The sequence below is a fragment of the Mangifera indica genome, chromosome 3 (genome assembly GCF_011075055.1).
Source record: "Mangifera indica cultivar Alphonso chromosome 3, CATAS_Mindica_2.1, whole genome shotgun sequence".
NCBI classification, from domain to species: Eukaryota; Viridiplantae; Streptophyta; class Magnoliopsida; order Sapindales; family Anacardiaceae; genus Mangifera; species Mangifera indica.
The window spans coordinates 4,465,772-4,488,314 of NC_058139.1; the positions used below are offsets into that span (position 1 = coordinate 4,465,772).

At 34.3% G+C, this 22,543-nt stretch overlaps 4 protein-coding genes across 4 annotated transcripts; all 4 read left to right on the top strand.

Annotated features, from left to right (window-relative positions):
• Window positions 1–654: 654 nt before the first annotated feature.
• On the top strand, window positions 655–5,420 carry LOC123210976 (2-oxoglutarate-Fe(II) type oxidoreductase hxnY). The gene is made up of 11 exons (XM_044629474.1): window positions 655–795; window positions 888–1,080; window positions 1,207–1,281; window positions 1,526–1,577; window positions 2,242–2,363; window positions 3,427–3,527; window positions 3,622–3,680; window positions 4,075–4,131; window positions 4,242–4,287; window positions 4,831–4,910; window positions 5,153–5,420. The coding sequence occupies exons 1-11, from the start codon at window positions 721–723 to the stop codon at window positions 5,214–5,216; spliced, it is 924 nt and encodes a 307-aa protein (XP_044485409.1). The 5' UTR covers window positions 655–720; the 3' UTR covers window positions 5,217–5,420.
• Window positions 5,421–6,647: 1,227 nt separating this feature from the next.
• LOC123210974 (transcription factor MYBS3-like) lies at window positions 6,648–9,452 on the top strand. Its single transcript, XM_044629473.1, has 3 exons — window positions 6,648–7,110; window positions 7,906–8,114; window positions 8,646–9,452. Exons 1-3 carry the CDS (start codon window positions 6,831–6,833, stop codon window positions 9,201–9,203), a joined length of 1,047 nt encoding a protein of 348 aa, XP_044485408.1. The 5' UTR covers window positions 6,648–6,830; the 3' UTR covers window positions 9,204–9,452.
• Window positions 9,453–10,968: 1,516 nt separating this feature from the next.
• Window positions 10,969–13,543, top strand: LOC123212446 (O-fucosyltransferase 30). Its single transcript, XM_044631587.1, has 2 exons — window positions 10,969–11,465; window positions 12,027–13,543. Exons 1-2 carry the CDS (start codon window positions 10,984–10,986, stop codon window positions 13,090–13,092), a joined length of 1,548 nt encoding a protein of 515 aa, XP_044487522.1. The 5' UTR covers window positions 10,969–10,983; the 3' UTR covers window positions 13,093–13,543.
• A 2,521-nt stretch (window positions 13,544–16,064) lies between these two features.
• LOC123211250 (peroxisomal acyl-coenzyme A oxidase 1) lies at window positions 16,065–22,542 on the top strand. Its single transcript, XM_044629854.1, has 14 exons — window positions 16,065–16,494; window positions 16,902–17,010; window positions 17,133–17,194; window positions 17,436–17,645; window positions 17,961–18,048; window positions 18,123–18,285; window positions 18,642–18,840; window positions 19,248–19,445; window positions 20,246–20,377; window positions 20,732–20,852; window positions 21,025–21,135; window positions 21,506–21,575; window positions 21,872–22,055; window positions 22,152–22,542. The coding sequence occupies exons 1-14, from the start codon at window positions 16,357–16,359 to the stop codon at window positions 22,359–22,361; spliced, it is 1,995 nt and encodes a 664-aa protein (XP_044485789.1). The 5' UTR covers window positions 16,065–16,356; the 3' UTR covers window positions 22,362–22,542.
• The last annotated feature ends 1 nt before the right edge of the window (window position 22,543 follows it).

Sequence of the window (22,543 nt, forward strand, 5' to 3'; positions counted from 1 at the left end):
AGACCTTTCCGACGATTCAAAGGGTTCCATGTCACATCACAATCAACGCCCGCTACATCGCCACCGAAATCTCAGTCACCTTCGTAGTGACCTCTGGACTGGCCAATTGGTTGTCAAAGTCCGTTTATCGTTAACAATTTTGCTTCGATTGTTATAATTTAATTGCTAATTGGCCATTTTGCCCGCATCGGGTCGTTGGTAATGTTTGAATTTTGAAGTTTTGATGTGGCCAATAGTATGACTCGAGCTCTTTGTATAATAAATGTTAGTTTAATTTTATGATTTGATAATATAGAAAACTTAATAAAAATTATTTTTAAAAATACATAAATAAATATTTAATATAATAATTATCATTATATATTTAAAAATATTTAAATAAAATAACCTTTTAATATTATTTTATTATGAACAAAATATAATAAATATATAAAACTTAATCATTTCAACATACATGTGTAATAATTTTTTAATTTTGACTATAAAAGATAATTTAATCAAACACAATTTAATGTACGATATTACGGTTTTTCCTATTTACATGCAGGGTTAAGATATTTTCCCTTAGGGAGGCAAGTTTTAAGGGTAAAAGTGTAATTTAAACTTTCCTAGCTCCAATAAAACTGTTCCTAAAATACCAAACATTTTATATTCGTTTTGTTTGTCCGTGCGGGGCAAGAAAGCTGTAAAGCAGACCAGTAAAGTGCGAAAGAAAGAAAAATGGAAGCTCTGAAACTCCCTATCATAGACCTCTCTTCAGCGGACCGCTTCTCCGCTGCCCAATCAATCCGTCAGGTTTCTTTCTTCTTCCTTAGTACTTTTATTTCCGTTAGTTGCTTTTGAATTTGATGAAAATGATTATTAACTTTATTTATTTCATATTTTAGGCATGCGTAGAATATGGTTTCTTTTATCTGGTGAATCATGGAGTAGATGAGGAATTGCTTGGAACCATGTTTGATCAGAGTAGGAAATTCTTCTCACTTCCCTTGGCACACAAGATGACTTTGGCTCGCAAAGAACATAGAGGTTACACGCCTCTCTATGCTGAGAATCTTGACCCCTCTTCTTCTTCTAAAGGTTATTTTTTTTTTTTTCATTTTTAGTTTCTTTGATCACCGATGATTAATTTATTGCATTCATGAATGCTTCGCTTGATTCATTGAAAAGATGAGAATTGATTGTTGTTAATGGAAAGGAGAACAGGTGACTCAAAAGAGAGTTTCTACATTGGTCCTTTGGAAGGAACTCTTAGTAGCTTGAATCAGTGGCCCTCTGAAGGTATTTTTGTTTTATGTATAAGTATAATATGCTATATACTTCATTGGATTTCGGGATTTTCTTGTCCATATTCATCATGCTAAACTTGGAATATCTGTCTTCGTGATATAGTTTTTCCAATTTTCCTTGTTCTTGATTTGACTTGCATCTTATTATCTTCAAGCTTCACATAGATGTCGTGTGATTATATAAAAATATTGATTGAACTTTATTTTGGATGATGTTTTGGCTTAGGAAATTCCAGAAGTTTTGCCATCTTGGAGATCCACAATGGACCTTTTCTATAAAAAAGTCCTGTGAGTTTGATCGCTTCTTAATGTTGAATTGCTTGTTGGCTATGTGTTTGTATGTTTTACATTACTGAAATTGGAAATTAACCAGTGGTGCTTTTGTTATTGTGAGATTAGTAAGACTATGTGCACTAACAATGAGTATTAATTTGTGTACTAATAATGACACAGCATCATGTGATTGTGTGTTACTTTATCCCTAATTGGAAATCACATAATAACATAATGACATGTAATCATTAGTACACAAATTAATATTTTTTGTTAATGCAGCTAGTTTTATTGTCATGAGATGTTACTTTTGTTTTCTTGTCATTGATTTATCTTGTATCTTTGTCTGCTGATTATGATTTTGAATGCACAACTCTAAGTTTGATTGTTGATTAATTGTTTTAAATGGATTGGGTTCAATTTTTTGAATTCTGCATGGTATCCAGTTGACCGAATATGTTATCTAAGAAGGCAACTCAAACATGCCTTGATTTTATGTTGGAACCAACCTAGGTTAACGCCTCTAGGACAAATAAATTCTCGGTAGTCAGCAAAATATTGGTGGATTGTGTGTTTTGTTGCATCCTTGTATGTTATTTTCAGTATGTATTATAGTTTGAGATTTTGGAGAATGGTGAATCGGTACAACTTTTACATCGTCCTAGTTCTGCTACAACAGGGATATTGGATGTAGATTAATCCATTTAATAGCTCTAGCTTTGGAATTGGATGAAGATTTCTTTGAGAAAGTGGGAGCATTGGATATGCCATCTGCATTTCTACGCTTGATACACTATCCAGGTATGAGACAATTTTGTTATTTAAATTTGTTAACTTGCAATAGGCCAAAGGACTATTCTCCCCTCCTCCACCCCCTCTCTCCGCACAAGATTTAGCGCTTTCTCAAAGTCACACCCGCAAGATTTGACTAACTTCTCTTAAAAGAGGTAAGAGTAAAATCGTTATTTCATTAATAATATTAAAAAAATATAAAATTAATTATGTTTTCTCTTTACAGTTTTAAAAACTAACAACTTCACTCTTACTTAAACTTTCTAACTTTTAAAAGTAACATTATTTCCCCCTCCCCCCAAAAAAAAAAAAACACCTAGGGATTATTTTCTAGACGTTCTCCAACCGTTATCTCCAGGCAATTGGCGACAACGCTTCAACTCACTATCTCATCGGTCACCGGATCTTTACTCTCCGACACAAGAAGAGGTGACAAAGACGCATCTTCGTCGATTTTAGACGAATTAATGAAGACGCATCAATTCATTTGAATAGATGAAATCTTTGTTGATTCCATTGTCTTCGTCGATTCCAGAAGAATCGACAGAGTTGACGAAGATGAGTCTTCGTTGATTCTTCTGGAATCAACGAAGATGTGTCTTTGGTGTGTCATCTGAAAGCTTTGGAGAGATGAAGGATAGCCGGTGAGATGGTCGGTTGAAGTGCTTTCTCCGGTGGCTGAAGAGCCTCTGAAAAATAAACCCTAAGTTTTGAAGGGGGGAAATGTTGCTTTTGAAAGTTAGAAAACTTTAAATAAGAGTAAATTGGTTAGTTTTTAAAACTGGGGGGGAGACATAATGAATTTTATATTTTTTTAATATTATTAATGAAATAACGATTTTACCCTTACCTCTTTTAATAAAAGTTAATCCATGGGTGAGACTTCTGACTTTTCAAACCTTGTGGGTACGACTTTGAAAACGCACTAAAACTTGGGGTTGGGGTGGCTCTTGCAATATTATATGAGGAACCAGGAAGATCTAGGTGAGAATATCTTTGAGGCTCTGCCTTTCAAGCAGTTATTTACGGATTTATATTTGTTTGATATTATACCACTTATTTCTTCTTTCAGGCAAATTAGATTTGTCTGGTGAAGAAATATATGGTGCTTCTGCTCATTCAGATTATGGAATGATCACTCTTCTAGCTACTGATGGGATTCCAGGACTACAGGCATGGTTTTCTTAAATAAATTAAATCATCATTTACCATGGCTTTGAATAGCTAATGCTTCGGCCCATCTGAGTTGAGCTTTATATGATAATAGGTTTGTAGGGAGAAATTCAAAGAATCAAGGGCATGGGAGGAGGTGCCAAGTATCAAGGGGTGATTGATGATGAATTTTCTTTTAATGTAGATGGAAATTTAACTGGCATAATTATGTTTTAGTCCTATCAGCTATTTTGAACAAAATTAATAAATAAAATCTTCCTGATAAACTCTAATCATTCATCCAGAGAAATGAGGAAATTGAATGTTACAGTGAGTATTAAACTCATTGCTGTAATGCAATTAGGTTAAATCATTAATAGAGTTTGCAAGGATTTTTTTTTTTTCGTTATCGTATTGCCTTGTTATTAGCTTACTGTTTGTATACTGTGATATCAATGATTCTTCTTGATTTTTCACTGATACAGTATATATTCATGGAAATAGGTGATTATTATATCGTATAGTGCCTTTTCATCTCAACATCTAAACTTTTTACTTGAATTTGTAGGGCATTCATTGTTAATATTGGGGACATGATGGAGAGGTGGACTAATTGTTTATTTCGGTAATTTGTTATTCTGTCTAGTCAGCCATTTTGTCATTTTACTCAAGAGTTCATAACAATGGCTTCTTGGGTGATAGCCGGTTTTAATCCTAATTTGTGCCTAATTGTAGGTCAACCCTTCATAGAGTGATGCCAACAGGACAAGAACGCTACTCTGTAATTATTCACTCCTTTTTTTAATCTTTTACAATGTCATCTCCTATGCCTTTGTGTTTTTAGTAGTTGTCATAGATTTTGAATGATCTTAAGATGCAAACATTTGATTTATCAAGGGTCAACTTCTGCAAGTGCAGTCTTGAATTAAATAAAAATATTGAATTTTTTTAGGCTATAGAAGTAAAAAAATCAAACAACATGCTTTAAATTCAAACAAGTAGTTTCACTGTATCAGTGGGTATGAATTATGAAATCCACCTTTCTGAGAGTGTTTTTTAATGAGTTTAGTAAGTCACAGCCACTTGTTCAACATGCCATGGAAGATGAGAAGTTTCTGGGTTTGAGAAAAAACTGTGCCAGTAAATTTAAAATGTGTTGAAAATGACTTTCTTCCAAATTCAATATGAAATAATTCTTAGGAAAGTCTGGACTTAGGCAGGAGAACATTGCGTCTAAATTGGATTTTTAAAGTACACTTGGTTTGTGTCTCATGGAGGTACAATATTGCTATAATTGATGCTGTTTGTAATTTTAACATTTTAGGCTGCATTCTTTTTGGATCCCAACAGTAACTGTGTAGTGGAATGCCTGGAAAGTTGTTGCAGTGAATCCTGTCCCCCAAGGTAGAGAATATTCTGATTCCTTTTATTGCAATTGGCCATGTTGATTTCTTCAAGACTACAAGATGTTCTTTCTTGATTTACAGCAGTTTGCATACTGAAATACAAGTTGAAATTGGACATTGATTCTTGGAATTACTTTGAATCCTTCATCGTGATGGTTTTTGTCAAATTTTTGTGTGGCATTTATGAGTTGTATCAAAGATGACAAAATATCATTTATTAGTGCTATGTTGTGTTTGCAGATTTCCCCCCATCCGCAGTGGGGACTACTTTAAAGAGCGGTTAAGACTTACATATGGATCATAAGAGGAGCTTTCAGATTGGTGGTCGTATGCAAAAGTTAAAGTTTAAATACTTTCCCTTTTATAATGGGTGTCACCATTACAGCCCATATATAAATTTTAACCCTCAACATGTGCTTTTCTGGGGATAACTGTATTTACCCTCCTGTTTTTATTCTATTAGTTCATATTCTGCGGTTTGAAATATGAAATTTGGGCTTTGGTACAACAATATCATTCAATCAGGTGTGTTCAAATTCTTACTGGGTAGCGTTTAGTCACCGCCCACGGCCAAGGTTTGGACTTGTGACTAATGAATCGTGTCTAAAGTGAACACGTTAACCACACGGCTCTAAAGTGAGTCGCAGAGGAATGGGTATCCCTTACGTGTAAGACAACAACAGTACAGCGCGTTAATAAAGACGTCCTTTATAGCAACTCTACTTAAATCTCAACCGCACATCTGTGTTCTCTTCATCACGTGGTCACCTCCCTCTGCTTCATCTCTTACTGCTTTTATCCACATGCCATTCAATCTCATGGTCCCTTTATCTTTTTCTATTATTTTAATTCCTTAATCTTAAACCCCTTTTTCACAGAATCTCTTAAGTGATCTTGATTAAAATAGTTAATCTCAATTAATCTCTCTAATTCATTTAACAATTATTATAAACAAATAACTTATGCTTTAAATAGGATGTTTGTTAGGGAGGATAACGCTCCAACTTGAACCATTGCGTGGGGTCCACTAATGTTTATGATTTCGGATAAAGTTTATATTCTTTGGTCGTACCACAACAGAAAAGATAGGCGTCGTTCTAGATGCGGATATGCTTAATTTATTAGGAATAATAAAATTATAAATTAATTAAATATTTAGATTTTATATATATATATATATATTTTTTTTCTTTAGCTCATATACCATCTCTCTACCGCTTGATTTAGACCAAGATTTGCTTAGGATCCCTCAATAACACACCCTCTCCATCCACGTGTCCTCCTCCCCCTCTTATTTTATATTATCAGAATAATAGCCGTAATGTAAGATTAAATATTATATGCTATTTCTGCATTTACACGATATTACCAAAGTTGATAAATCGCGGTATGCTTTATTCTATTAAAATATGAAGGTATAGGCAAATTAAATGACAAGTGACAACTGAGATTAATACTGTATATTATTATTATTTTCATAATTTTGGAAATTAATTTAATATTAAAAAAACTTTTCTTCGGTCTTCCACTTCAAATATGTGGGGCCCACTCAACCTGGCAACTAAAAGCGAGAGTACAAGTCAATCCCAAAAGATACGCATCACCGTTGGTCAATCAACATAGGGATTAACGAAAAAAATCGACGACCACAAAAGTAATGAACGAAGTTTTACCTCTAACCTGAGAAACACCCAATCATGACTCTTTATCCAAATAAACCTAACCGAACACGAGGGTTATTATATGGATGTTCTTCTTCTTTATCTTTACTTCTCTTTTTCCCTTCTACGGGAAAATAAAGCCTCATCTGCCCTATGTTAGGTAATAATTAGGACCCTCCAAATCCGGATCCGAACTACAATTTATCTAACATTTCAATTCAGTTCTATCGGATCCCATTTGCTTGGCCCGAATCGAAATGACGCGGCGGTGCTCGCATTGCAGCCACAATGGCCACAACTCTCGGACATGCCCAAACCGCGGTGTCAAGCTCTTCGGAGTCAGACTGACCGATGGTTCGATCCGAAAAAGTGCTAGTATGGGCAATCTCATCCACTATGCGGGCTCCAATTTAAGTCATAACAACATTAACGGGTCAAACCCGGAAGCTTCACCTGTTGAGACGCCGGATCATGCTGACGGGTACGCCTCTGAGGATTTCGTTCCCGGGTCGTCATCCAGTCGTGAACGGAAGAAAGGTTTCAGATTTTTTTTAAGTTTTGAACTTGCTTAAATTCGCGTTTGGTCATAAGTTATTTGATTCTAATTTTGAACAATTTTCTGTGGTTTTAAGATTAGCTTTTGGGTTTTGAATTGTTTCATTTGAAGTTGTATATAGATTTTATGTGTTTGGCTTTTAAAGTAATATTTGATTTACCCCCACAAAGAGAGAAACTTTAGAGTTTGGTTAAATTAGCTGAAGTTTGCTTGCAACTTTTTGTTTGGATAATAACGTTATTACAGTACAGGTGTGTTTATGGAATTTGGTCTTAGAAATGAATCGGAGATTCATCTTTTGCAGAATTAAGGGACTAGCATGAGCATCTTTGTTTCCGCTCAAATTCTTGAGTTGTGCTCGCATCGTGTGCTACCAAACATAGCAGAGAAATCCAAACGGATAAAATTCGGAGCTTATGCAATTTTTTTTTTTCCAAATCTAGAAATTGGCATTAGTGGCAAGTTCTATGGAGAGTTAGTGTTCCTATTGAATTGATGTCTTGAGTTGTTGGTCTGGGAATTATTGTCTATTGGTCTCATAAATGTTTTATGTGTAACTATTTTCTGCTCTGAATTGGTTTCTAGTAGAAAGGAATCAAAATGTAACACTGATTTTTAGTATATGAAATCTTTTAAGTAATGGAATGATGCTTTAAACTCAACTCAAGTTATGTGTTTATCACTTAGACCTCGTGATTAATTGATTATATAAGGTTATGTGCTTGTATTGTGTGTATTGTCTTTGTCGTTCAAGCAGCTTATGAATTTTTGTACAGGAGTCCCATGGACAGAAGAGGAGCATAGAATGTTTCTTCTAGGTCTGCAGAAGCTTGGCAAAGGTGATTGGCGTGGAATTGCACGTAACTATGTTGTATCAAGAACACCTACACAAGTTGCTAGCCATGCTCAAAAATATTTTCTCAGGCAAAGCAATGTTTCCCGGAGAAAAAGACGTTCCAGCCTGTTTGATATTGTTCCTGATGAGGTTACTAGTCTTTTCTCTCTTTTCTATTCATCAATTGAGTATCAGACATGCACACTTTTATGTCTTTTAAACCTTCAATTGAATATTAGGCATTCATGCTTGTGTGCCTTGCACTGATACAGACACACATTGAAAAATGACTGCATAATGCAAATTTCAGCTATGTATATCATTGTGAAACTGGTCATTGCTTTTCTGAAAGAGTTACTTTTGGTTTCTTTTTCTTATCTTGATCCAGTGCAAGCATAAAGGAATAATCAGAGCTATGATATTCAAATTTCAAATTGTTTATTTGTTTTACTTGAGCTATCATCTAGCTCTGCTAATTTTGGGATATCGTTGAAGTGGGTGCTTTTGCTCTTCTTATTTTTTAATATATGTGTATTTGTTATTTGGTGTACCATTCCAAATGTGAGCTAACTTCCCCTTTTGTTCTTAATGCTTGCAAGTTTTTTATATTCTGTGATTTTCCTTTTAGATTGTTCCTGCTATGAAAGTTTGATAAAATTTTGGCTTATGTTTCCCATGCAGTCATTGGACAGTGCAGTGTTATCTCAGGACTTATTCTTGGCCAACCCCCAGCCTGAACCACAAGGCAATAATCCACTACCTGCTGCTCCTGCTTTAGATGAAGAATGTGAATCAATGGATTCAACAAACTCCAATGATGGAGAACTGGCCCCTTCAAAGCCAGAAAGCTCGGAGTCTTCTTTTCCAGTTATATATCCACCGGCCCGTTCAAAGCCAGAAAGCTCAGAGCCTTCTTTTCCAGTTATATATCCTGCTTATGTCTCACCGTTCTTTCCTTTTTCTTTTCCTTTCTGGCCGGGTTACAACACAGAGCTGAGTAGGAAGGAAACGCATGAAGTGCTCAAGCCAACAGCAGTACACTCGAAGAGCCCTATCAATGTTGATGAACTGGTTGGCATGTCAAAACTTTGTTTGGGAGAATCTATTGGCCAGACTGGTCCGTCTACCCTTTCATTGAAACTTCTTGAAGGGTCATCTAGACAATCAGCTTTCCATGCTAAACCAGCCGCTGACAATTCTGGTATGAATTCAAGTAGCAGTCCTATCCATGCAGTTTAAGTGCAGCTTTGATGAGGTTGATAGTCTAGTTAGCTCCAAGCTGATGAGCTCTACAGATGAATGTTAATACAAGACTAATAATTTGTAGTTGGATTTCGTTTGAGTCATTTCTTTGTGGAATTACCTAAATAAGATTGGTCTTTCAGTTCAATAACTTTATCTCATAGCTTGTAGGTTGTAGAATCTCTGTTTAGAAATTATTTGAATCCTTGCATATTGTGTTTTATGGAACTTGATGCTTTCTTCTTAGTTTGCTACTGGTAGATGATTTTGGTCAGCAGCCATATTTGCTAATCAATTCTCTGGTAAAGTCAGAAGTGATTTATTTCATAACTGGCAGGTCATACAATCGGTGGCTAGGTTAATAAATCCCGTTGCAACATTGCTAATGTCTCTATGGTATATTAGGACCAAAAATCAAATCTCAGCTGCAAGGACATTATAATTTTGAAGGGCTTACATTGTTTAAAGCCTGGACTTTCTGTTCAAAATCACTCAACCTATTTCATTCGTTCTGAGTTCCACAGAAAGTTCTACATATGGCCGGCTTTTTATTTTGTCGGGCATGGGAAAATTCATTCATACGCTCTTCACCACATTTGTACAGAAAACATTTAGGCTGCTGTGAATACTTCCTCTAAAATGATTTATTCTTTCATTGTGATGGGAAAATTTCCCTGAACATAATCAGATGCCGCATTTCTAGAGATAATGGGAACTATGCGAAGAGTAAGCTACCTTTTTCGCACCCAAACTTTGACCTTAGAACCCTTTTCCACCTCTACTTCGCATAAATAATATTTTCTCACATTAAATCAACTATAAACAATATTTTTCTCACCTAAAATAAAACTATGTAAATGAAACAACAATATTAGAAAATAAAATTACCGTTTTACTTTATTATTATATTTTTTAAAATTATAATATAACTATAAATTAACAAAAAAAATAAAAATAAAAGTTTAAATCTATAGATTGTATAAGACGTCTTTCATTTCTATTTCCTTTTACCCTTATATTTTTTTATTTCTTTTTTTAAGTATGTTATAAGATAAACAATATTTTTTATTATAATATAACTATAAATTAACAAAAAAAATAAAAATAAAAGTTTAAATATATAGATTGTATAAGACGTCTTTCATTTCTATTTCCTTTTACCCTTATCTTTTTTTCTTTCTTTTTTTAAGTATGTTATAAGATAAACAATATTTTTTAAAAATATTGAGATTTTTTTGAAAATTTTTAAGAGTTTTAGAAATTTGAAAAAAAAGTTTAAGGGTCTTTCAAAATTTTGAAATATTATTCTACTCTCAATATTTTAAGAAGTGATAGTTATATCTTCAAAAAATTAAATATAATGTAACAAATTGTAAGTTTTATATCATATTATAAATTATTGAGGTGATATAATAGCTTTAAAATATATAAGGATTGAAAAAAAATTAATTTGTGAGTTTTTAAACTAGTTAAATTATTATGTTTACAACGTTTGGGTTTAATAGAATTTTTTTTTCAAAATTAATATATTAATAAATTATTATTTTATTTTTATAATGTTAATTTTTTAATCAAGTTTGATTTTTGATAAAAAATATTATTTATATAATTAAAAAAATGTTTTCAAACTACACCCTGAGTGGGAAAATGTTATTGACTCTTCTGTGAACGACCGTTCGACCCATTGTTCTTTTTAGGCCCATAAATAATGTTTACAATTAAGCCCAGTGAATGTCCTAAGTCCTAACCAAACAAATGTCACTTACAAAACTAACCCATGAACAAAACAACTGGAAACAGAAAGATGAAAAACATTTTCACTCTCCGCGGATCCTCAAAACCTTGGAGTACAAGAAGAAAACCTCAACCCAGATCACCCTTCTTATTCATCTCAATCTTCCTTTTCTCAATTATCCTCTTCTTCATTGCCTACACTCACATCCCCAAATCTCTTATCTCGCTACCATCCACTCCCAATACTCGAATTCGCGAATTCACACCATGCCGATCCGCCAAAATCCTAAACCCACGTCAAAGATTCCTCTTTTATGCGCCACACAGTGGCTTCAGCAATCAACTTCAAGAATTCAAGAATGCCATTCTAATGGCGGGTATTTTGAACCGGACCTTGATTATCCCTCCGGTTCTCGACCATCATGCTGTTGCACTTGGTAGCTGTCCTAAATTTAGGGTATCTAGTCCTACTGAGATTAGAATGTCAGTCTGGAATCACACCATCGAGCTTCTTCGAAGTGGAAGGTAACTTGTTTTTTTGTGTCAATATGTGACTGTGTGTGCGGAAGGACTGCATTTGTGAAGATTGGATCTTACTGATTTTTCTTCGTGTTATGTGCTTTTTTTTTTTTAGCTTAAACTAGAATTTTAGTTGTGTTTCTTTTGCTTTGTGCTAACTCAATGTGGCTGGTGATTTGTTCTTTGTTTGTCATGTTACTTGACGGAGAAAAAAAGGAAAATTCGATTCTTGTTTTGAAATTATTTGGTTTATCTTGTCAATAGATTCTCGGATTAACTAGATTATTGTCAATGGTAGATAAGGGACAGTTGATTGGATTTCTCCTTCTCTACTCTTTTTGTTTGAAATTGTTTATTTAAAAATTTTCTTAAGATGCCTTTTGGTTTTGAGATAGAAGTCAAGCGTTGTGCTAGCAGATGAATTACGTTTTGTTGCTTTCTCTCCTTTGTAATTAGATTTTTGGATTTCTTTTTCATTCCTGTAATTTATTGTTCTGCAGGGTTTTTGAATGGATTTGTTGATTTTTATGCACCTGCATTGAACTTTATCTTTTGCTCTTATTGTAGGTATGTCTCCATAGCTGACGTTGTTGATATTTCATCTCTGGTGTTGTCTTCCTCAGTTCAAGTCATAGACTTTAGAGTTTTTGCGTCTTTATGGTGTGGGGTTGACATTAATTGGTTTTGCTTGAATCAGTTGAATGCGTACTCCTCTTTGTTCAATAGCCTAAGGCAATGTGGGTATGTATTATCTGGGCTTACTGGTAATGTGGATAGGTGTTTATATGCCATAAATGATGATTGTAGAACCACAATTTGGACATACCAAAATGGTTCTGAGGATGGCATATTAGATTTATACCAACCTGATGAACAACTCAAGATGAAGAAGAAGATTTCATATGTTAGGAGACGTCGAGATGTATTCAAGGCCCTTGGACCTGGTTCTGAAGCTGAATTTGCCACTGTTCTCACATTTGGAAGCCTTTTCACAGCTCCATACAAAGGCTCTGAACTCTATATTGATATTAATGGAGCTCCAAGCGATCATAGGATACAGTCCTTAATTAAAAATATTGAATATATTCCTTTTGTCCCCGAAATATTAACTGCTGGAAAGAAGTATGCATTGGGGACCATAAAGGTTCCATTTCTCTGTGCACAACTCAGACTTTTAGACGGACAGTTCAAGAACCATTGGAATGCTACCTTTTTGGGTTTAAAGGAAAAATTAGACTCTTTGAGGCAGAAAGGTCCTCAGCCTATTCATATTTTTGTGATGACTGATCTTGCGGAAGGTAATTGGACTGGAACTTACCTGGGGGATCTGGCAAAAGATATGGACTCTTTTAAGCTGTATTTTCTTAAGGAGGAAGATGAGTTGGTTAAACAAACTGTAAAGAAACTTTCCACTGCAGGAAGTAGCTTGATGTATGGATCTTTTTCAAGGAAGGTTCATGAAGTGACCTCGCCAAAGAAGCATTGCCCTCAGAGATTTTCTGATGTACTTTTATTCATAGAGGAAACTGTTTGCAGCTGTGCTTCACTTGGTTTTGTTGGGACTGCTGGGTCAACTATTGCAGAGAGTGTACAGCTGATGAGGAAATTCGATGCATGTCCAAAGGAAATTTGACCTTGTAAAAGAACCTTAACTCAAAAGGCAGTGGATTCTAAATATCATGGATTTACTTCTTCATGAGGTTATTTAAATTTCACAGATTCAATGGTTTATTTAGCCTAAATGGGTTCTTCCTTCACACTGTATGAGATACATGTGCCTTCGATTTGTCTCATCTGGCTGCAAAAGCATGAAGGCTATACAGTGTTCTGCAATCTTTTTTTTCTCGCTACTTCCAATGTGATGAGTAACTGGGTAACACCTCACAGCCAACACCACTTCAGACAATATCTCACTCCCAGAGTTAATCACCAAACTGAAGCAACTGCAGAGCTCGTAAGTTCCAGCCAAGACAGAACATGCAAATTGTAAATAGAGCAAAAAAACATGTATTGTATTGATTGATTTATCAACTTGATTACAACATTCTTCTATCAATATAATGACTATTTCCCAGCTGTTACAATTGGTAATCTCAGAATTACAGAACAGAGACAGATTCCCACAAAAACACAACTTAATAATAATAAACTAGGTTCCAAAAAGAATTCACAAAAACACAAGAAACAATAAGCCAAGGGCTCCTTTGTTCAGCTTTTGAGAGGTTAAAACTCTCCCGCTCACATTCCTCAAATTTTCCCTCCTCCCTCTCCACTTCCACCTGCTCCCTTTTTCTCCCTTTCCTCAACTAATCTCCCCTTCTCATCCTCTGCTGATATGCCACGTATTTCTTTCTTCTGTTGTTGATTAGTTAGTGTAGTTGAGGCGCTCATATTTTCCTGTTTGTTGCCGACTGCCTTCCCCTCTTTCTTTTTTCTTTTCCTGAGAGAGACATACACATTAGTCCTAACACAATGTTCCATCCAATGAATAGTAGAGTTTTGTTAATTGAACATATGATGAAAGGGCTTGTCCCATAGGATCATCTAATCTGGGCTGAGGTGAAGAGAACATTTATTGTTCAAAAGAAGATGGGTTCGCAATCAGATTGGGAGGTAATTTTACACTGATACATCAACTTGATTCTTTGGCACATGAAAATCATGTTTGTTGTTTATATATATATATGTCCACTTCAAAACAGTAGAGAGTTGGCTGCTGGAATTGTCAATGTGATGCTTTTCTTTATAAACGTGGTGTTGAAAAAACTAAAATGTTAAGAGTCTTATCATTTTAGAGCATTTGAAAATTTGATGTCCGTCTTGAAATTTTGCGAGAAGATGTCCTAAAACTGAGTTTAGGAGATCCTTTTGTATTGAAAATTTTAAGAGAAATTATTGTGAAAGAAAGGAAAGAGGGTAGTGTGAGGACAGAGAGAGAGCATGAAAATGGGTCTGTTCATTAAATTAATCCCTCAATGGCAACTAAAATATTCAACTTTAAAAGCGTCTATGCTAAAATAATTAATTTTTTATTATTTTTTTAGAAAAATAATCAAAATAACCAATCTTCAAACGGTTTATGTAAAATAACTAAAACCAATAATTCTCACTTTTTTATCTATATAATAGCGACATCGATTATTAAAAAAAAACTGTAATAGATAAAAAAAATTGGGGGATTGGAAGTGAAATGCAAAGGAAACAGTAATAATCAGACGGTGGCGGTGGGATTAAATGAAAAGTCAAATGTGTGTGCAATAGTGGGTTGATTGAGACTGCAAGATCATCACCCTGATAAGACTTTGGTTGATCTCGACCTATTTTGTTTTACTAGGATTCGAAGTCTTTTGGTGGATTCGACAACATCACACAATTAAACGAGAAAGATTATACATCAGATAATCTCAATTTGGTATCATCTCAATTGAAAGTTTTTCTGGTAGTGGGTGGTGACGTGATGAAAGGGTGGTGGTTGTGTGGGTAATGACAATGTATTGGTGGTCGTGTCGCTGACTGGTGATGGCTGTTGCTATTGTTAGATAACTTGTAATTTTAATTGAATACAAAAACATTTTTGTTTTCAAATTTGTAAGGATGGGAAAATAGTGGCAATAGATCTTTGCGTTTAGGGTTTTTTTTTTTTTTTTTTTTAACTTGAATACAAGAATATTTTTATACTAGTTTTGGTTTTATGAAAAACAAAAATAGTAAAGACAAAATGTGGATATTAATTAAAATATCTATTTTTTTCTTTTATACACATATATAATCATTTTTAGATTTTGTACTCATCGAGTTAAATATAAACTCACTCAATCAAGATATAAAATTCACTTATGCATCCAACCAATATTGAGATATAAGATAAAAATAGAAAATTTTCTAATGACTTTGAAGATGAAAATGTTGGTCAGGTGATTGATCGATCGATTAAAAATTGATTGATCGGGTATTTGATCAACTGACTAATTCATTCAACCAATCTCAAATTTTAAAATCTTTTTTCTTTTAAAGGTAAAATCAAATTAAGAAATTGTTATATTTGTATAATAAAAAAATATAATTATATATATAAAAGATAAAAAATAATTATTTTAATTAATATCTTGATAAAATATAATAAACTTAAAATTATTTTAATAATATAATATATTAATAATTAAAATATATATAATAATCAAATTAATTTATATATTATTGGTCACATCAATTTAAAATAAATGGGTGTCAATTTTCTATTATTTGATAATATGATTAAATATATGGTTAAAAATTTTTAAATTAAAGATAAATATTATTATTATAATTATTTATATACTTAGTTGTATAAAATAAAAAATATCTACAACATTTCCCGAATATACGTACATTGGTGGATATTCACAAATTACCTTTAACTAAAAGCATCCTTAAAAACATTTTCCGAATCCTCTATAACCTTTTCAATAAAAGGAAAAAAGTAGTCGACGAATAACATCTCTATCTCTACAATAAAAACGAACTTTCTGCCTCAATCTCTTCTAGAAGAATAAAATAATAATAAAACTGAAATAGAAGAACGAAGGTTCAGCACAAACAAGTATTCCGCTGCCCCGAGTCTTCGCGCCGGCCAACAGAAGCACACTACAAAATGTCATTTCACCCGTGCCAAAAGTTAAAAAACTCGTGTCAAACTTTTTAAAGAATATACAAGTGAATGACGAATTTGATGACGAAATCGATTTAAACAAGGATAGGATTGTCAAGCTAATCAATTAATGCCTCAACCTTTAGTTACCAAAAATCGTCCTACATGAATCGATAAGTATCTCCACCACCGCACTGCTACCTTCGTCAATTTCTTCAGCAACCAAATTTACGTTATCAAGTTTTGAGCTCTCATCACATCTCAACGAGAATGGCTGGCGTTGATTATCTTGCTGACGAGAGGAACAAGGCGGAGTTCGATGTCAACGAGATGAAGGTCGTCTGGGCCGGCTCTCGCCACGCCTTCGAACTCTCAGATCGGATTTCTCGACTCGTCGCCAGTGATCCGGTGAACTATTACATTCTTGTTTTTATTTTTGATTGTGTAATTTTAGTCATGATTTGTTTTGGTTTTCATTTTTAGTGGATCTGGAGATCATTTAAATTTAAATTACGTTGTACAATGTGATTTTTACAATCAATCAAGTTTGTTGGAAGATGTTTCTTCTGAAAATTGTAATTAAGTTCCGATTATCAGCAAATATATTAATTATAAAATAATATATTGGTCAACAAAGGCAGTTCAATTTTTCAATTTTTATGCTGTTCATGATGCTTAGAATATTATACGCATAGAAAGCGTAGATTATAAATTTCCTTTCTTTAATTGTGATTCTAAGATCAGTCTTCTGTTGTTTATTATTATTTGTTTATTTTGGTTTTGTAATGATTGGTTATATCCTTTGTTGTTTTTAGGCCTTTCGAAAGGATAACAGACCTATGCTAAGTAGGAAGGAGTTGTTTAAGAACACTCTGAGAAAGACGGCTCATGCTTGGAAACGGATTAATGAGCTCCGTCTAACTGGTAGATCTTTAATTGAAGACCCCTTCAATATTTGTTATTAAGCTCTTTGGTGGACAACAATGGGTGATTTCTTTATTTCTATTAGAGTATATCATTTAACCGTATAAGTTTTGTTGTTACAGAAGAAGAGGCAAATAAGCTAAGGTTTTATGTTGATGAACCTGCTTTTGCGGATCTTCATTGGGTATGTCGCAATTCATGTCTTATTGGCATTATAATTTTGCATATATCAAGTATGTTTGCTGAGGGACATTGGCATATTTGTGGATAATACTGAGTTTTTATTGAGTTCATTATAATTCTATTTCTTCAAAGTTATATTAGAGGAAACTATCCTTCATTTCCCATTTATGCATCATAGTCTTCAAATAATTTTTAGGCTACCATTTCTACGTATCTAATGTAATGTTTCAATTTCTTGGTAGGGAATGTTTGTGCCGGCTATAAAAGGACAAGGGACTGATGAGCAGCACCAGAAGTGGTTGCCATTGGCATATAAGATGCAAATAATCGGATGCTATGCACAAACTGAGCTAGGTCATGGCTCCAATGTTCAAGGGCTTGAAACCACTGCAACATTTGATCCTCAGACTGATGAGTTCATCATTCACAGTCCTACACTGACTTCAAGCAAAGTGAGTAAAATATAGAGCTTCTACTTGACTTTTGAAGGCTGAGAATATTTTTTATTTTATCTTTAGTGTTATAGAATCAGAGACATTTTCTTAGCTTTAATAGAAAAATAACTAGAGGTGCTTTGTTAGTCATTAGGATTAAATATAGCAAAGCCTTTTTTCACCGTTTACATGTATGTGCTATGTTTGGTATAAAGGGTGCGTTTACTTAAAAAAAACTGTATCTTCTCTATGTTGATATGCTCTTTGTAGAATCAATGGAATATTCTTGTATTGGATCCTTATAATTTTTATCTTACTTTCTATTGTTGTTAGTGGTGGCCTGGTGGATTGGGTAAAGTTTCTACCCATGCTGTTGTTTATGCTCGTCTAATAACAGATGGCAAGGACCATGGAGTGCATGGTAAGTATATCCATTGTTTGGAGTTATGTGGTGGATGGCCTAGTGTGTTGATTATGAAAAGTTGCCATTTTCAGGTTTTATTGTTCAGCTACGGAGCCTGGATGATCACTCACCTCTTCCTGGCATAATAGTTGGAGACATTGGAATGAAGTTTGGAAATGGGGCATATAACACTATGGATAATGGTGTTTTGAGATTTGATCATGTGCGTATCCCTAGGAATCAAATGTTGATGCGGTTGGTCCCCTTTCTCTACTACTGTCCTCCATGTAGTTTGAACCTGTTAATTTTGTGAACTGCACATCAAGAAAATTGCTTTTAAAAATTAGTAATTTTCTGGGACACTCTAATTTGAAGTTTTTGTTTGATAAAGAGTCAAGTGGTTTACCATCACTGTCATTATAATTAACCAAGAAAGAGACTGTCAGAGGAGTAACAGTTGTATTAGTACCTCACTTCTACATTTATACATGCGAGATGTATAAATATCCTTGAGTTCATTATGTCATTCTTCCATGGTTTTGTAAAGCTGTACGTGTCATCATTGTAGTTATTCGTAAACTGTAAGTTGAAGTTTGTTTCAAATGTCTCAGGGTTTCACAAGTTACAAGGGAAGGGAAATATAAACAATCAAATGTTCCTCGGCAATTAGTTTATGGCACTATGGTGTATGTTCGTCAAGTGATTGTATCTGATGCTTCTTATGCCCTATCACGAGCAGTTTGTATTGCCACAAGGTACAGTTGTGTTCGTAGACAATTCGGTTCACAGAATGGTGGTGCTGAGACCCAGGTATGCTAGAAAACCCCCTTTTCTTGTTTTAAGTTTATCAAGGATTTGCTACTGTTTGAGCATATTCTTTTTGACATTGTTTACTTACTTCACTGTGATTAGATAAAGTCTATGATGGTTTGGCATTTATGATTTAGTTAATAACTTATTGCTACTATTGAAGATATTCTTTACTTGAAGATCAATTTTGAGATGATCCTTCTAATTTTATGGGGTCTCAGACACAATTCTTGTCTTCCAAATTGTTAGAAAAACATGAATTAACTATTTCTTGTTTGGAGTTCTAACATATAGAGCAGAGAAATTTGCTTTGATAAGTTCTAATCTTGTTGTCGAGTTTTGGTCACTATTTTCCAGTTTGTTACAGAATATCTGCATCTTATGCTTATGCTGCTTTCTTGCTTTAGGTGATTGATTACAAAACTCAGCAAAATAGACTCTTCCCATTGCTTGCTTTTGCCTATGCTTTCAGATTTGTTAGTGAGTGGTTGAAATGGTTGTATACCGATGTGATGCAAAGATTGCAAGCTAATGATTTCTCAACATTGCCTGAGGCTCATGCATGTACCGCGGGTTTGAAGTCTCTGACTACTTCTGCCACAGCTGTATGTTATTAGAACTGATCTTTAGGCCTTCTTTTGGCTAATTGTTTTTTTTTTTTTTTGTTCTTTCAAGAGTTGATTCTTTCACCTGTACTCATCATTGTTCTCTCACGATAACCTTGCTAATGAGTTTTGATGAGTTATACTGGATACCCGTTTTTGAGAATGCAAACTTCATATCTATGCATAGTTTTGTATCTATACTGTTCCTCAGGGTTCTTATATTTCATTTGCTTTAGCTATGCGTCATGTTCCTCCAGAATTGTTAGTAAGAGCATTCTGTGGGGATGCCATTTATGGTTTCTGCTATTTATTAAAAGTATGGTGAAGAACATGGACTAACTGTTCGGAACTGGATTTTGCATTTGCAGAATTAAGACTGTAATTTGTGATGGTTATTGATATAATACACCCAATAGTTTGCTCAAGTTTTAAAAGTAAAATTTTGCATGAAGTTGGGATGTTCCCGATGAAGCTAGCGTTAGGATTGCATTTTTGTTGGCTTAATTAGTTTCAATGACCTGTAGGATCCAAGACAGGTTTGTTTTTTCCTTTTTTTTTTTTTTAATGCTGAAATTTGTATTATTTATGCTTTCGTTTTTATGGTGGTTGGCCATCTTTCTATATTGTGGTAATTTTTTATGGCTGTATTACTCTATTTGACTCTACTACTAGCTTCATGTATGGCACTTTCTTTTGCAAGTGTTTGGATTCTGGTTCGATAAGCTCTGTCTATGAAAGCCAATTTGCAGTATCATGTTATTTATTTGAAATATTCGAAGTGATAATTTCTTTTATGGCAGGATGGGATTGAGGAATGTCGAAAATTATGTGGTGGCCATGGTTACTTGTGTAGCAGCGGACTTCCAGAACTATTTGCAGTATATGTCCCTGCTTGTACATATGAAGGAGACAACACTGTGCTACTTTTACAGGTGTTTTGAACAATTAAATAATCTGAGTCTGATTTCAACAAGTTCCATTTGCAGTTTATAGCATTTATTCTAGTTGCTTGTTGTTCTTGGGTTTTGGTACAAATTTTTTGCCCTGATGAAGGAGGTTTTTTAAATGTCCGAACTTTCTCCTGTTTAGTTTGGGTTCACTTTAAGATATATGTAAATACAGTTGTCTGTTGTGGCAACCTGTTGTCAATTTGTTTGCAGTTTTTAAAGGACCATAATTTGTATGGACTTCTTTATTTACTGGTTTTGGGTTGGCCCTCGTACTGCTGTGACCCCAAGTGATTGTTTGGACTGTGAATGACATTCTATAAAAAATTCTTTTTCTAGGTTGCAAGGTTTCTCATGAAAACTGTCTCTCAACTGGGGTCTGGAAAGAAGCCTGTTGGGACAATATCTTACATGGAACAAGCGGAGCATTTGATGAAATGTCGTTGTGAGGTTCAAAGAGGTAATATTTTTATTATTTTTTTCCTGTTCAATGCAATTTTGTTTCATATGTAACACAGACTGTTGTTGTTTATCCCTGTCATGATAGAACACTTGCAGCTTCTTCTAAATGTGTTAATTCATGTTCACCATCATATATTTTTTTTTTTCCTCTTTCTTTCAATGGCTGGCAGCTGAGGATTGGTTAAAGCCTTCTGTAATACTGGAGGTTTTTGAAGCAAGGGCCACTAGGATGTCTGTTGCATGTGCTCAAAACCTGAGCAAGTTCGCAAATCCAGAAGAGGGTATGTTTCCTTTCCCTTTATTCAGGAATTTGGTATGTATTTCACATTTATCTATTCTTCTTAACTTTCTATATGACCAAATTTATGAACAAGTCACTTGTATGGACTACTTTTGAAACTTAATTTTTTGCCTTAATTGGCATCTCTCTTGCTAACATGAGTTTTTGCCTTAATTGGCATCTCTCTCGCTAACATGATTCAATTTAGTACAAGATACAGAATGTTGATCTTTTCATTTTCATAGTATCGTTAACATGATTCAATTTGGCCTCTTTATGGCCTTTTAAGTTTATTTTTTGGGTAATGTATGGTCTTTTAAGTTAAAGTAAAAACATTTGATGTTTTTCACTGGTTCTTCCTTTAATTTCAGGCTTTTCAGAACTCTTAGCTGATTTAGTTGAGGCAGCAATTGCTCATTGCCAGTTAATTGTTGTTTCAAAGTAAGTTCCATCCTCTTGATCATGTCAATTGTCTCAAATTGATAGGCCGCCTTTCCTTTCATGAATGTATCTGCTGGTAGAGGGGTCTGTTGATGAATGGACATTGAAGGAACCTAACCCAAACATCAAATTTATGCCAAATTTCTTTGAAATTATAAGTGAATTGAAACAGAATAAGATTATGTTTATGCTGAGAATGTCAAAATTAAGTTAAATTCTTGGCCAAATTTCGTTTGACGCATCTGTATATCTTCTCAATTTTTTAAGTTTTAATGGGAAACTTTTCTCTTAATCAGGTTTATTGAGAAATTGCGACAAGACATACCTGGAAAGGGGGTGAAACAAGTGTTAGGAATGCTCTGCAACATTTATGCTTTGCATATTCTGCACAAAAATCTGGGTGATTTTGTATCCACTGGCTGCATAACTTCCAAGCAAGCTTCACTTGCTAATGAGCAACTAAGGTCTTTGTATTCCCAGGTATGGGCTTACAGATAATTTTCTCAACTTCCCCTCTTGCTCAATGATTAATGTTTTCTCCAGTCTTACTACAATTTGTAATTCATGGGTTGTTAGGTCCGTCCTAATGCGGTTGCCCTTGTTGATTCATTCAATTATACCGACCATTTTCTGGGATCAGTCCTTGGCCGGTATGATGGAAACGTGTATCCAAACCTCTACGAGGAAGCTTGGAAGGATCCTCTCAATGATTCTGTTGTACCTGATGGCTACCATGAATACATCCGCCCCATTCTGAAACAACAGCTCCGAACAGCAAGACTCTGAGGATGCAAGAACTGTAACATCTTCTCCAACTAAAATTTGAAGTAGTACTACAAAAAGTGCCATTATATAGTTAACTCGAACCCAGTAAAATTCCCTAGATTGTGATCACTGTTGGTGAATAAATGGACCTAAATTATGACAAAATTTTATTAGCATTGAAGGATAGAAGAATTGATATCTAT

What these genes read in the sequence shown, in the direction of transcription:
- LOC123210976 (XM_044629474.1), top strand. Translation starts at nt 721, where the DNA reads ATGGAAGCTCTGAAACTCCCTATCATAGACCTCTCTTCAGCGGACCGC. An exon ending in TGGACTAATTGTTTATTTCG is followed by an intron (nt 4,132 to 4,241) that starts GTAATTTGTTAT and finishes GCCTAATTGTAG; the next exon opens with GTCAACCCTTCATAGAGTGA. An exon ending in CAGGACAAGAACGCTACTCT is followed by an intron (nt 4,288 to 4,830) that starts GTAATTATTCAC and finishes TTAACATTTTAG; the next exon opens with GCTGCATTCTTTTTGGATCC.
- LOC123210974 (XM_044629473.1), top strand. Translation starts at nt 6,831, where the DNA reads ATGACGCGGCGGTGCTCGCATTGCAGCCACAATGGCCACAACTCTCGG. An exon ending in CAGTCGTGAACGGAAGAAAG is followed by an intron (nt 7,111 to 7,905) that starts GTTTCAGATTTT and finishes ATTTTTGTACAG; the next exon opens with GAGTCCCATGGACAGAAGAG. An exon ending in TTGATATTGTTCCTGATGAG is followed by an intron (nt 8,115 to 8,645) that starts GTTACTAGTCTT and finishes TTTCCCATGCAG; the next exon opens with TCATTGGACAGTGCAGTGTT.
- LOC123212446 (XM_044631587.1), top strand. Translation starts at nt 10,984, where the DNA reads ATGAACAAAACAACTGGAAACAGAAAGATGAAAAACATTTTCACTCTC. An exon ending in GAGCTTCTTCGAAGTGGAAG is followed by an intron (nt 11,466 to 12,026) that starts GTAACTTGTTTT and finishes CTCTTATTGTAG; the next exon opens with GTATGTCTCCATAGCTGACG.
- LOC123211250 (XM_044629854.1), top strand. Translation starts at nt 16,357, where the DNA reads ATGGCTGGCGTTGATTATCTTGCTGACGAGAGGAACAAGGCGGAGTTC. An exon ending in GACTCGTCGCCAGTGATCCG is followed by an intron (nt 16,495 to 16,901) that starts GTGAACTATTAC and finishes TGTTGTTTTTAG; the next exon opens with GCCTTTCGAAAGGATAACAG. An exon ending in CTACACTGACTTCAAGCAAA is followed by an intron (nt 17,646 to 17,960) that starts GTGAGTAAAATA and finishes TATTGTTGTTAG; the next exon opens with TGGTGGCCTGGTGGATTGGG.